General features: G+C 36.9%; 1 protein-coding gene across 19 annotated transcripts in view; it reads left to right on the top strand.

Moving 5' to 3' along the window:
- ADAM22 (ADAM metallopeptidase domain 22) overlaps nt 1-14,745 on the top strand; it is a 254,110-nt gene that overhangs the window by 230,702 nt on the left and 8,663 nt on the right. For 3 of the 19 annotated variants that reach the window (XM_032252998.1, XM_032252991.1, XM_032252990.1), the window contains 5 exons: nt 1,023-1,130; nt 3,538-3,638; nt 3,980-4,046; nt 6,336-6,446; nt 8,663-8,749. In XM_032252998.1, coding sequence (XP_032108889.1) covers nt 1,023-1,130; nt 3,538-3,638; nt 3,980-4,046; nt 6,336-6,446; nt 8,663-8,749 — 474 coding nt within the window. Of the gene's footprint in view, nt 1-1,022; nt 1,218-3,537; nt 3,639-3,979; nt 4,047-4,219; nt 5,464-6,335; nt 6,447-8,662; nt 8,750-10,063; nt 10,094-14,745 lie in introns of those variants that run through there. The other 16 variants (XM_032253009.1, XM_032253008.1, XM_032253010.1 and 13 more) reach the window with 11 other exon arrangements.

Here is a 14,745-nt window from a genome sequence, read left to right as displayed (position 1 = left end):
TAAAAATTCTCAGTCCAGCACTAGTTTGTGGTACCTCCAACAATAGTACTGAATAGAAATGGATCAAGTTTTGGATGCAGTTGGCTATTTGGAGGCTACACCACTGACAAGTGACCAGACTAGCTATTGCAGGAGGGTTCACTGGGGGCCTTATCTAAAAGTTTCTATCTGATTACCTTAGGAGAAGTAAGAAAAATCTGTCCCAATCTTAGTTTATTGAAAATCAGATGAGTTGGGTCAATAACAGTGCAGATTAAATACATTTTCACTTGGGCACTCCTACTACAGTAGAGATGGAGAACTGAGGTCACCAGCTACCTATATATCCGCTTCTATAATCTCAACAAAAATTCAGTTATTCTTTTCAGCCTTTTCTTTCTCTTGCTAAATTATCTTCCTTCACATATTCCACTGAACAGTTAAATTATCTTTTTGATTCAACTTTGAATCTTTCCATATCTTCATATTTCTGTTAAATGAATAATGAAGCTCTCAATTGAACATCAAACTCTAATAGGGACTTATTTGGATTAAATTCTAGAATAGCTTAAAAGTCAGTCAGTTTCTTTTTAGATCAAATCCAGGTTACATTATGTAATGTTCAGAAATTTTAAATAGTTTATTCACTACAATGAAAAAAAAAACTGTGCTTAATCTGAGTGGGGACTGTCTGTCCTAACACACCTTCAACATCAATTTTTTTTTTTTTTAAAGACAAAACTGCACTTAACATTTTCAAGTGTAATGAAGTTACTATGAAAACACTCATATTTTCATATCTTTTCCCCAAAGCAAAGCTTTATTCATCCAAATGATAAAGGCTTTTGTAATTGCATTTCTGGCCTCTACAGTTAGAATGACTTTAACTTGTCTCATTTATTGATAATTTTATGTGTTGTGATAGATTTGATTCATGTAGATCATTATCCCTACCTCTCTTTTTTCCTGAAATAATATTTGTATATGTCTGTGTTCATGTGTGTGTCTTGTTTTCTGACTCTGAAATGTTTATTATGCCTTAGACAGTTACCCCAGGGAGATTATGTAAAAAAGCCTGGAGATGGTGACTCTTTTTATAGCGACATTCCTCCCGGAGTCAGCACAAACTCAGCATCTAGTTCTAAGAAGAGGTCTGCTTTTCTGTCGCATTTTCAGATTTCTACCTGTTCCATCACACATTATTCCATTAGTCAGAACATTTCATTATTTTGCAGCAGGTTTGATTACTTCTTCCTTCTTTCTTGAATGTTAAAAAATAGTATCCTTTGTTCTTTGATTACTCTACTTCAAAATGCCATATGCTCAGAACCACTCTTTATACAAATCAGGCCACAAAATCAAAATAAAGCAAACCAATCAATAACTCTGAATCTCTATTGAAACCTCAGGGTTTTTTAGTCTTGCTACTTATGGCTTAAGAAACTATACATAGTATTTAGTAATATTTAAATGGTGAGCTTTATGTCATGTTTGGTAGTCAAAGAAAAAGGTTACTGTCATGCTTCAATAAAAGCAATTGTTAAATAAATTGGTAATATAAGTGCTGCATTGAATATTTTTTAATTTTACATATATCAAAGCTAAGCTCGCTATGAAACAAAGATTGCTTCTCTGTGAATCATATATTGAGTATTATGATTTTGCCTTTTTTGGGGGATGATTATTTCTAGACTTTATAAGTTACAATTCAGTTGACAAATTAAGTATGCTTAATTTTGTCTGAGTTTTATAATGGTACAGATGGGATTAATATATTATTTATATGCCTTAAATGCTAATGCTATATTCTTATTCTAGCATCTTAAGGTGTATGACACCTTTTAAAATTCTGCATGCTTTGTAACTGCTTAATAAAATAAATAAACAGAATAAATAAATAGTTGGCATGTTTTAGGAAATGAGACCTATATTCACATTGAAGGAAACAAAAATATTCTTGTGGAAGAATCTCTTTATTTAAAGTTGCCAATAAGAGTATAATGGTTAGGAAAAACGTTTGATAGCCTTGCTCATGCCTTTGGGCACATTAGCTACTTGGCAGAATGAAGGAGAAGTTGCTAGTTTATTGAGAGGAAACATGACCTGTTCTGGAGTTCTTTGTAGAGTGGATCATCTGTAAATATTCTGCAATGGCTCTCAGTCTTTGTAAACGTTAGTCAACAAGGAGAATAGAAGGAATTAGTGAGACCTGGGAACTCTACTTTATGTGGAACTTTCTTAAGCATGAAGGATAGCTTTCACTTAGATAACGTAGCTTAAAGCAAAAGTAGAAACACTAGTTGTTGCCAAAGGAGTATGGTCCTACAGAAGAATGTTTTTAAAAATGTATTCTTTTAATTTATGGAGGGCTTGTTGGCTAAGAGAAGACGACTAGGGATCTACTTGAATTCTCTCATACAAATATTGTCTTGATAGAATATTAAATTTTAAATTTAGTAAATTAGTGGATAAATTAATGAGTTCCAGCAGAATTTCTGTTATTCCTTTGTACAAAATATGAGTCATTCTGTGAGTAGCAAATGATGTTGAGAAATTCCAGCCTAGGGAATTTATATGGAATAGTTGTGCTGAGTTCCATTTATTTTCACTCATCAGTAGAAGGCTTCTTTTAAAATAGACATTATTAACAATTAACCAGAATAATATGTGGAAAAGAGTTTTAAGTATAGTGCTATTTTCTAAAGTACCTAAAAAAGAGTTTAAAATTTCAATTTAAATAATTCCCAGATTTTAGAATAATCTCAGTGGGTTATGATTCTTAAGCAGTTGAAAGTTGTTAAGCCTTCTCTGAAGTATATGTAGCTTGTCAAAATTCTTGTGTGGTACCTGGTAGGTATGTAAATTTTGCTTCTTGTAGATAATTTATTTAAAGATGGTAGGTCACAAATAGCAGGAGGGCTCGATGGTACATGGGCTTTGTGAGAGACACTGTCGTGATAAACATCTGAGTCAGTTCAGTTATTGAACAATTTGCCAACATGTACTACACTTTTTTGGACCATATTTGTAGAGAAAAATGCCAATTCTTAGAAAATAATTTTATTACTTAAGAAAATCTAAATAATTCTTTGATAAAGGTTAACCAGGTTCACTTGAGCAAATCTTTATGTAATCTCTTGGAAGTCCATGTTCTCATAATATTTGAATGGAAACCATTGCTTTACAATTAAGAAACATCTATGGTGGGACCCCATTATAACGCTGCTGCTGGGGTTATGCTGAAATGCATAGTGAATTTGCGCTGTGGTTGCTGCGTTCTGGGGAATGTAAATTGGCTTGCATTGTGTTTTGATACTTTTCATTTATATACTATTGTAATGGGGTTCCATTGTATTTGACTTTTCTTAAATTGGATGTTGTGTAATTCTGCCTTCTTCATGAAAGACTTTCATGTTCTCTTCATTCTTTCATTTCAGATTTTTTCTTTCTTGATTTATTTTATTTAATGCACAGTAATGCTTAGAAGTTTTGCTTACTGATCTCTGAATACTCATTTGGTTACATTTTTGAACAATTTACCAATATTTTCAATTTCAGGTCAAATGGGCTCTCTCATTCTTGGAGTGAAAGGATTCCAGACACAAAACATATTTCAGACATCTGTGAAAATGGGCGACCTCGAAGTAACTCTTGGCAAGGTAGAGGCTGGCATTCTGAACCTGTCTGTCTATACAATCAAGTTCTATATTCTGTAGCCCCTGGTTGTAAAGACTTATTTCTTGAAAGTTCTTTAGCTCTTCTCCCAACAGAGAGGAGAATATGTAGATTGAGAGTCTAGTTTTTTATTATCTGGATGGGAAATGATAGAATTTGGTAGCACCAGGACACTAGACACGTTTGAGAAAGCTGCACAGGGTAACAAACCCAGTGTTCCACGGTGGTGCTCCTTATAAATTATACCCACTTGAAATGCCTCATAATTAGATATAGGATAATCACTTATTTACATGGAAATCTAGCTCTAAACCATCTTTTTCAGGTAACCTGGGAGGCAACAAAAAGAAAATCAGAGGCAAAAGATTTAGACCTCGGTCTAATTCAACTGAGTAAGTCTGAACCTCTAATGGAAAAAGGCCCTCCAAGGTCCTGTGCAATTAGTGTCAAAAGTAAATTACACAGATAGTCAAAGAACTGTAAACCATGTCTCCGGTCTTGGTTTTGTCTTTTAAATTCTTTTTTGCCCTTTAAAAATTAACCATGGCTTTTCTCTTTTACATAGGCATCTCCACAACTGTGCCCATGCCAATATTCATTGATAGTGGGGGGTCTCACCCTTGCTGCAGGCTTTTCTCTCCAGCCACCTGCCATTGTGGGGTCTTGGTTCTGTATGAAGGGAATTTGATAACATTCCTTTCTTCTCATCATCTGGGATTCAACCATTTCAAAGGGTCACTCTTCCTCTCCCCAGTACTCACATAGCCTGTAAGCATCAGGGAAAAATTCCCATTGTATGAGAGCATGATACTGCTCATGATCTGAAATCACCACTATGAGGTCTTCATGGCTGCAATCTAAGCATTCTCTCAGACTAATGGAATAAGTTTTCCTTTTAAGTTTTCTATCCTATCTGAGAACGTTTAAAAGGGCATTTTCCCAAACTTGCTCTTTAACTGAATCATTGTCACTAAAGGCAATATTATCTGTTTTAAATGATAGCCATGTATTTATTTTAAGAGGGGTGGATTTGGAAGTCACATTAAAAGTCATTTATAGTGAAGTAGATAATGTACTTTTTTGTTTGTTTATCCACTTAAGAAAGTAAAAGCAAAACAAAACCTCCTCAAATCTTTATCTCCCTTCATGGAATGAAACTCATCGTTCGTATCCTTTTGGACTGACTTGCTACCTGATTTTTATTACCCATACTTTTTTTTATCCTTCCTAAAATTTTTCACTTATTTCTCACTGTAGTAATAGTTATTATTTCCAGGATCTCTATTGCTTCTTCATGCCTTAATACTTGGAAAGTCTGAATAGCAGGTATTTGTAAACTGCTTGTCAAAAACTTATGTTAGCTTTTCCATCATATACCCTGCCTTTTTCAGTCCAGGAATAATAATATTGCTCTGAAATTTGGACCTTCCACCTGAATAGTATTGTCTTGTAAGTGGCTTGTCAACGTTTACTAGAGGATACTTTATAGACACGATAGACAATTTCAAGTGATACCATTGCATGGTCCAGAATGGCGTCATAGAATTCCATCATAAATAACTAATGTGTTAGAGTTTATCTTACACATTCCCAAAGCACTTGGATGCTTTAGGGCTCATTGTTGATAAACTCTTCTTGGATGTTGTTTGGTTTGTTTTGCATGAGGTCACCTAGTAAGAGCTCCTTAACTTATCTTAGTTGCTCACAGGAGTTCAGATAAAATTGCAAAATGTTCTTTAGAACTTCCTTGTGTACTGCTTAGTGTTCTAACAGCATTTCCTATAACAAGGCTTCAAAAACTCCTAAGTTTAAAAAAATAATCAGCATTATGTTAAAGCTGTAAGTTTAGGACTGAAAGTACATTTGGTGTTTAACAATATTCATACAATGTTTTCTAGAGCAGTTACTTATTTTTTAAGATGTTATATATAATTTTCACTCATATCGTATGATTAAAAATTGTAATACGATAGATAGCCTTTAAGAAATCTTGCCTATGAGATAATTAAATTATAATATTTAATATGTCATTATAATAGGATCGTCTTTGTGAGGGAGAATTAAGGACTCCCTCAGATTTTTCATACTTTTCTGATTTTGGTTACATGACTCATGTTAATTAAATGGATCCAAGTCTGTGAAGCTGACCACAATTCTCACATACCTTCTTGCACAGGAACTGTCTCTCTCTATATATAAATATATCTATATATATTTACACACACACACACACACACACACACACATACACACACACACACACACACATATTCTTACAAGGATTCCTGATAGGGAGCATATCAAGAATTATGTTGGCAAACTTTTAATACTTTTCATATATAAGTAATCTCATTTGCTTCTGATAGTATAATATCATTTGTTTGACGGCATGAGGAGCAGAATGACCACAGACTAATATATCTTTTATTTTTTCAAATAAGAGGTATTTCAGGTCCATTACTCAGCATTCCCTTTAGTACCTCATTATTCCAAAAGATGAAAAATTGGAACATGAATTAAAACATGCACTATAAATGCATGCTCTGCTAATTAAGACAATAAAATGTCCTCATTTATTGTATTGTTTTTCCAGTCAAAACTTTTGAATCTTCCTCATTGTTGTACATGATGTAAAAAATTTTTTTGGCTTAGACTTTGTATTATATATTGTGTTTTTACAGGAGGGAGCCCCAAGCACCTGAGCCTGGGCACTCCCTCGCCCAGACAGTCCCATCCCAAGGCATAAGCCCAGGGGGCTCTGACAGCCCCCAGACAGGGAGTCTGGATCACAGGTCAGTCTCCACCTGCCCCTTCATTCTGGGCTGCCACTTAATCTCCCTCCAAGTCCTTTCCTTGGCTGAACACAGGGTCATTTGATCTTTGAGCAAGCCCCCATGTTTGCTCGGAGGTACTCCTGGTCCAGCCAGCACCAGCTAATTTTCCTTTGCCTTTCCATCCTGGAGAACACAAAGAGCTCCCCTATCCCATCTAATGCATTTTTTTTTTTTGCATGTTGCGCTATATGCCAAGTCAAGCCACATAGGTAGGTTTACTGCAATGTGATAAAATCCCATCACTCCAGCCACCATGACCTTGAGCTGTTAGGAAGCTCACTGTGAAGACATTTTCATGGGCAGATCCCCAGAAAGAACAAAAAATTGAGAGTTCTTTTCAGTGAAAAACTCTGTGGTGAAGTGATCACAGCCTTCTGAAATGCTCCCTGAAACAAGAAAAAGTCCATCAAGTGCAAGTCAAGCCATGTTGTTGCAGCATTCATGGAATAGCTGTGGCACTAGCCCTTTGAGTTTCTAATACTGTCAGTGAAAGGAACAAATGTCTCCTCCTGGAAGTGGCCATCTGCCTGTGGGTGACTCAGTTTGCTGTGTGGCTATGTTTCACCTGATTACAGCTGCATGGGCTTTTTCTCCAGTTTTCCCCAGGCCAGAGCATACACTAGCCTTCATTTGTGGCTGCACTTGCTTTTTGAGTTTTTCTTTTTGTTGAGAGTCTCAGTAGAAATCTTTATGCAAGTTTTAATTGGCTATCTGTGAAAGCACAAGTTGGCAATGATTGCGGCTAAAGGCAAAACTAGTGTGAGTTGTTTCTGAGTCAGAAGATACCATCTTAGCAAAAATGGTCTTATAAGCAGAAAAAGCAACTGAACCCTTTCAGAAGAAAATTTCACGATGTTATTTTGTATACTACCTTGATTTTGACTAAAAATGAAGGAAAAGGCTGTGGAAAAAATAACCTGATATTTTTATATAACTGGAAATGTAGTCTTAATTTAAACGTATTTATGAACAGTTCGATAACTAAATATGGGGGAAAGAAGCAAAATGTAACAAAAAACAAATAACGTATTTTACAACTTCCCCTGGTTTGTTTATAAATAACTTATGTTTTATAGAGCTTGAATCTTTATTGTCTATAGTATCTCTAGAAGTTACTTTTTAAGTGAAAAAAAGAAAAAAACCCTCCAAATTCTTCCAATATAGAATTTGTTAAGTTTACATAATTTTATAAGGGCAAACTCTAAAGGGGATGTATTTTTGCTTGGCTTCCAGGGTAAAAATGAAAGGAAACTCTGGGGAAAACCAACAGCTTAGACGTCCCTCCAATTTTATTACCTTTAAAATTTGCACAGTAATTCTGATGGAAACATTGCCAGATCCATCAGGGAAATGCTAACTAAGGTCATTATTATTCTCTGGCAGTCATTCACACAATTCATGGTCAGACACTTGGAAGGCAACCTCTAAGGGCTGGTTCCTAATGGAAACATGAGCACTTTATTCTGGAGTGCACAAAGAAGAGAAAGGAACATTGCAGCTGCAACTAAATTACTAAACCCAGCGTCAAGATCATGGAGGCCTATTTGGACCACACTTAATGTGCATTGAGGCTCCAAGATCAGAAGAGTGGGACCCTTTCTGCTCCTTACAGAGCCAACTGGAACATACTTTCATGTTGACTCCAGCTTGGGATCCTCTATAGGGAGTAAAATAGTGGCCATGTAAAAGCCTTCTTCTTATATTGGAAAGAGAACTTTGTTCCTTTTAATTGTTCTTAGGGCGTACACACGTATGCCCGAATGCCTGATTGGAACTGCAGCCATCTGAATATTTTCAAAAAGCATCATTGTCATTTAAAAACCAAAAAGCCAAATGAGAGGTGCCCTGGAAAAATCCACTTTGGAGGTGGGTGAATGGGACTGCTGACTGTATTGTGATTGAAAGGGAGCTTGTAATTCACTTTGGGAAGCCACTGGAAAAGGCTTTCCCAGAAACGTTGAATACTTTGTAGAATGCCTTGAGCCTTGTTGTAGCTGAGATTATTCTTATGTCATTGTATAAACTGCCTCATAATCACCCAACATCCATTCTGGTTTATTTGCCATGGTCACTTGCATTTGGAGGGTGAAGACATCCTTGCTAAGCTTGTGCTGTGTATTTTCAGATTTTCTATCTTGTTCTGCTTTCTTTGTTCCTTCCATTGCTTTCTGCAGGTATTTAAACCCATGGTTCAAAAGAGACTATAATGTAGCTAAGTGGGTAGAAGATGTGAATAAAAACACTGAAGGACCATACTTTAGGTATTTTATGAATTAATTTTTATATCCTTTTCAAACTCTCCCAGCACATACAAATACTGTAGTGTGACTGGCCCTCTATCTTGTATCTCCCAATACAAGTTCCTGTAGGTGGAAAGGGGTCCTTGTTTATTTGCTGCCTTTTGACTCTGTTTTTAGCTTCGTGAGCAAGTCTGGTTCTTTTCTGAATGTTTTAAACAAAGCCATGTGAAAGGGTTGCCATTTAGTGCATGTCCCTATCACCATCTTAAGCTTTTTAGTAGCTTTCTCTTCATTTTACGCTATGTAGTGTTCTTTGGGCATGAAACATACTTTCCACTAATAAAGAAGCACTATTAACCTGAACAATTTTGTTTCTAGAATCTAGCAGTTTCATAATGCATTTTTCCTACTTACTGCCTAAGAGTGCATAGTGCATACAAAAACTCAAGGAAAAGGTTAAAAAGAAACTAAGTGAAATGTAATGGGATTTTACTTGGAGTAGAAACAATAATTTGGTCTAACTGGAAAATTATTGAGATAACATTGACCACATGGGAGTATGTGGAAGTAGGTTTTATTTGTTCAGTATAAGCATTTCCTATCAGAGAAAGGCTGTGCTGAGAAGTGTTTTACAGATTCTCAACAAAGCATTTAAGGAACTTTTTATGCTAATACAAATGTTGTCATCTAATACTACAAATAGAACAGGAAGCAGCTGGAAATATATTATTGACTTACAAAATAGAAGAATAGTGCTACATTTTAGAAACTATCAAATTCACTTAATTCACTGCAGCTCTGTGTACCATTACAGGTCAGAAAGAATTTCCAAGAGTTCTTAATGATATTTTTCACCCTTTATAATATCAAAGTGATTTCCTAGAGGTAAATGTCTACTTTATATCTGACCACTTTGTGGACAGCTAAGGTAAAGGAAAAATATGGACTCAATTACTACCTCTTCTGAAGACAATTTTACAATAAGCTTTCATGTTACCGATTGCCATGACTTGGGTCAACATTGAGCAGATATCAAAATATGCATGTGTTTTTAGCTCTCAGCACCCGTATAAGGTGGACTTTCTCTTCCAGTGTACCATTTAGCTTAGTTATGTATAGTTTGAGAAAATGATTAGACCTACCTGCCTTTTAATTTGATCCATAACATTTGCATATACCCCAAGGAAAGCATAACTCCTGCCTGCTCACAAAAATATATCCTGCTTTTATACCCCATATTTCCCTTCTGCCCTGTCCCTCTGCTTGTCCCACACTTTCCCACACTGAACCTCATACACATACACTCACATTCAAACATCCCACCCTCATCTGTAGCTCCCAAGATGGCCAACGGCAGGAAGACAGGTAAGATGATTTTGACTGTTACTTGGAACCTTCGCTCAGCTGCAGTCCTATTTCTCCTTTCTGTTTTCCTCAGGCTTGTGGGCAGATTGTAATTTGTACCAGCCATGGAATCAAAACGAATGACTTTGGTGCTAGATGGGTCAGGGCTTTTATTCCCAAACAGATTTAGCATTCTTGCAGTGATAATTTGTGAAATGGTACCCCGGAAGAGTTGGTTCACCTCCCCTGGGTGAGCTGAGTAGTTTATGTGACTCTCAGAGAAAGAGGTCACGTTTCTTAAAATCAGCACCCAGGTCTGCCCAGAAGCCACATGACTAAATGCAATTTGGATGGGGAAATGCTTTAGCACCCCTGATTGCACGTGCAAAACTGCAAGGGCAATTTTAGAGGGTTCCTTTATTTTCTCTTCTAATATGACATGTTGATTCTTACAGTAGATAGTAAAATTAAGAATTAATTGTTAAAAATTATATTTATGTTTCAAAGTTAGATAAAGTTCTGTGGACAGTTATAATTTAACTCTCATTTTTAGGTTAATAAGGATGATAAAACTTGATCAATACAGAATTTCTGTGGTGGTGGTGGTGAATAATTGAGATGGCCCAAAACGTTTAACACAGTAATTCCAATGCAAGGGAGATTTCGTCCACTCTGTATCCATGCCAAGCCTCATATAGGAGGCCCAAAGTGCATCCACACCTTGGCTTGTGCTTTGCCAGCTCTATGCTTAGGTTCAGATCTACTTCATCTGTGGCCAGGTCATGCAGGATTACCTTTACTGTCAAAACTACCAGTGAGGGCAAAAGTCACCTTATTGTTTTTTTGTAGAGACGGGATTTCGTTGTGTTGCTCAAGCTGGTCCCAAACTTCTGGGCTCAAGTGATCCACCTGCCTTGGCCTCTCAGAGTGCTGAGATTACACCCATGTGGTGTTGGCTTTGTGTTAACCTTATCAAAATGCAATCTGCAGCAAACTGATCCAAAATATAGTCCAGCATTTAAAATATAGTAGCCACACTGCTACAGAGAGCAAGGCAAATGCTTAAAGATATCGAGTGATCAATGCCTCTGCTGTGCCCCCTTATCCAGTTTCGATATGACAGTGGTTGCTCAGATTGTTCTCTGCATGGATTCAGGCCACCAGGAAGGAGTAGATGAGATCAGGGCAAGAGCATTACCTCACCACACCCAGATCCTGGATGCAGTTCTGTTGATGAAAGTGCTTTATAAGCTCTTAGAAGGTATACTTACTCTTGAGTATTATTCCGTTGATTACTCATTTCATCAGGGTTTTTGAGTCCACTTCCATGGTTCTTTGGAATTGTTGGTGACTCTGAAAGGAAACAAATAATTGTAACTATCGTGTATCAAGTGCCTCTGATATCCCTTTATTCCTCACATCCTAGAGTGTAAGCATTCATATTACATTTTTGTAGATGGGGGAAACTGAGATACAAAGAGTAACTCAAGGTGTCACAGCTAGTAAGTGTCAGAACCAGAACTACAGCCTGGCTCTGAGTCCAAAATCTGTACCTTTTCCATTTCACCTTAATTTAAGGTAGCAGAGTGGATACTGACCACTTTTCTCTTAGTACGCTTAACAAATTTTCCTGGATCAAGGCTGGGTGCCGTGGCTCATGCCTGTAATCTCAGCACTTTGGGAGGCTGAGGCAGACAGATCACAAGGTCAGGACATAGAGACCATCTTGGCCAACATGGTGAAACCCCGTCTCTACTAAAAATACAAAAATTAGCTGGGCATGGTGGCGTGTGCTTATAATCCCAACTATCTGGGAGACTGAGGCAGGAGAATTGCTTGAACCCAGGAGGCGGAGGCTGCAGTCAGCTGAGATCACACTACTGCACTTCAGCCTGGCATCAGAGTGAGACTCCATCCCAAAAATAAATAAATAAATAAATAAAAATAAATTAAAAACAAAAACTCTCCTGGATCAGCCTACTATGAAATTCACATATGAACACAAGTAAGTAAGAGATGGACTTGTGTCCCTCTCCATGTGACTGGCCTGGTTTTTAGCATGTACTTGGGGGCAGAACTGAACTGAGATTAGCCTTACAGGCATATATACAGAAGGTAATCCCAGGAAGTTTGATGTAGCCCCAAGAGACATCATAATCCATTGGCACACAAATATACCTTTATGTATAATTCTAATAGGGCACCCATTATGGTACGTATCATGTTTAAAAATACAGTAATGGGCCAGGCGGGGTGGCTCACTCCTATAATCCCAGCACTTTGGGAGGTCAAGGCAGGTGGATCACTTGAGGTCAGGAGTTTGAGCCCAGCCTGGCAAACATAGTGAGACCCTGTCTCTACTAAAAATACAAAAATTAGCTGGGCATGGTGGTATACTCCTATAGTCCCAGCTACTTGGGAAGCTGAGGCAGGAGAATTGCTTGAACCCAGGAGACAGAGGCTGCAGTGAGCCGAGGTCATGCCAACTGCACTTCAGACTGGGTGACAGAGTGAGACTCTGTCTTAAAAAATAAAATGGAAATAAAATACAGTAATAATAATGGTTTATCTGTATCCAGTGATGCACTTTACTTTTTAAGTGAATGGGCTGGGCTGATGCCTGGCTTTAAGTGAAAGCCAGTTTGGAACTGCCAGGCAAGTAGTCAATCAAGGTCAGAAAAGAGCCTGGAAATGGCTTTGAATAAATATCTTTCTTAGACATTTGTGAGAAATTTTGAGTTTATTTTCCGTAAAGTGTTTTACCCTACCTTGTTCTTTACTCCTATTTTGACTCCTGCTCTGGTGCTCTCCATCCCCCCAAGATAATCACTTTTGTGCTGCCACATTACCACGCAGCCTCCAGGACCCTTTCCCCTGCTAAAACTTTCCTTTTCAGCTTCTATTCTTCTGCTGAGGGTCCAAGATGTCAATTAATTAGCATGTTATTTTAAGAAGTAGTATATGTGCAATTTCTTTGGGGTTCTGGAGAAAACCTCCTGTTTTTGTTCTAAATTGGCTTTGCCCATGGAAAGATATTTGAGAAGAAGACTGGACCTTCAGCACCCCTCATTGGAATGGCTTTGTACATGTACCAGGCTGGCCATCTGGACCATGGCCAAGTTATAGCTGGAATGACTGTGAAGCTAAAAGCTAATAGCTAATGCTGTGCGTGCACCTGCTGCAGCAGATTAAAAAGATGCCCCATTTTGCATGATCCCCTAAAGAAAACAAGATTTAATTATTTGTTTGTGTACCTTGCTAGCTTTCCTGAACTTGGATATTTTATCAGTAGTGATTAGGCTAAAAAGCTGATGCCAGATTACTAGTCCTCATTTTAGAAAGGTGTATTTAGATATTTAAATGCAGAAGTTTGCCATCACCTTACATGTACCAAATTTGTTTTTTAAATATCACAGTCCTATTTAAAATGTTTTTTCTAAAATAAATTAATTTCTCTATTAGAAAAATAAGAAGTAGAACATTGCTTTAATAGAACTTTAGAGAATTGGAAATACTAGTATAAGTTACACCTATCCGCTTAGCAATGGAGAGCATTAACATAGGAGAAATCAAACAGTTGCCGTGGTCTAAGCATTCATGCAAAGGAGTGGTCCTGACCGTTTTTCAAAAATAGGAGTTACAGATTAAAAGTGAATTGCACCACTTCAATTCTTAAAATTCTTCATTCTTAAAATCTATCAAGAATGTTCACTACTATATTATGGTGTGTAGGAAAAATTATTTTCAAACTTTAGCTTGAATTCAGTGTCCATAAAATGGAAATTAGTATGAAAATTATGGCAGAACCAGAGCAAAGGATATAACATGCATGCAAACCAAAATTTAAAACAAGGGAGGAAAAAAGACATCTTTATGCTATCGAAAGCAGTGTAGACAGTAGATCTTGACCTACCCAGTGCTGCTCCTTCCCCCCACTACCATTCCCAGGCTGGGTCAGTCACAGCAGATGAGGTATATTCCACTGAAATAAATACTTGTGCTATAATGTGGCAGTGTAACCAGTTCAGTGATATGGGTTTTTCCCATCTTGCACCAGGGAATAAGGAGCAGTGGATGTGTAGTGGTAACGTTTGTGAATGGAGTAGCTACCATAGTTGTCACGTCTGCTTTTCATTGATATGAGTAGACATTTTTTACTCAGCTTTCTTTTTTCACTTTAAAGACAAATTAGCAATAGATATGGGCTAGTCTAGTATGTTCAGCTTAGTCTCAAATTACCACTACACATGCAAAATCAATCATGTACAGCATAATACACCAACAGCTTACATAGAAATGCTGATTGTAGGGATGAATTAGGCTATTTTTTGTATGTCCTCATCAGACTTTGTTTGGCTGAAACTCTGCACTCCTTACTGCTTGCATGTTTACTAATTTATTATTAAAAGCCCTGTATTTGCCTTTGTTCCTTCACAACTAACACACTGGCCTCTGAATGCATGAGTGTTGTGTAAACTGGTGTGTGATTTAGCAACTAATAAATATATCAATTGTAATGGATTTTAAGATCTTAAGATAGAATTATTGTATGTAAACATTTTTACATTAAGTGGTAAAAATAAGCCATAATATTAATATTTTATACACTTAATTTGTCATTATAAGCTCTTAGAATAATTTCATACCTTGTCCATTTTAGCTTTTTATCTATT

The sequence above is a fragment of the Sapajus apella genome, unplaced genomic scaffold (assembly GCF_009761245.1).
Source record: "Sapajus apella isolate SASKATOON/1434 unplaced genomic scaffold, GSC_monkey_1.0 scaffold81, whole genome shotgun sequence".
In the NCBI taxonomy this organism is placed as follows: Eukaryota; Metazoa; Chordata; class Mammalia; order Primates; family Cebidae; genus Sapajus; species Sapajus apella.
Note: the sequence above shows the minus strand (reverse complement) of the source record. Positions and strands in the feature narration are given on the sequence as shown.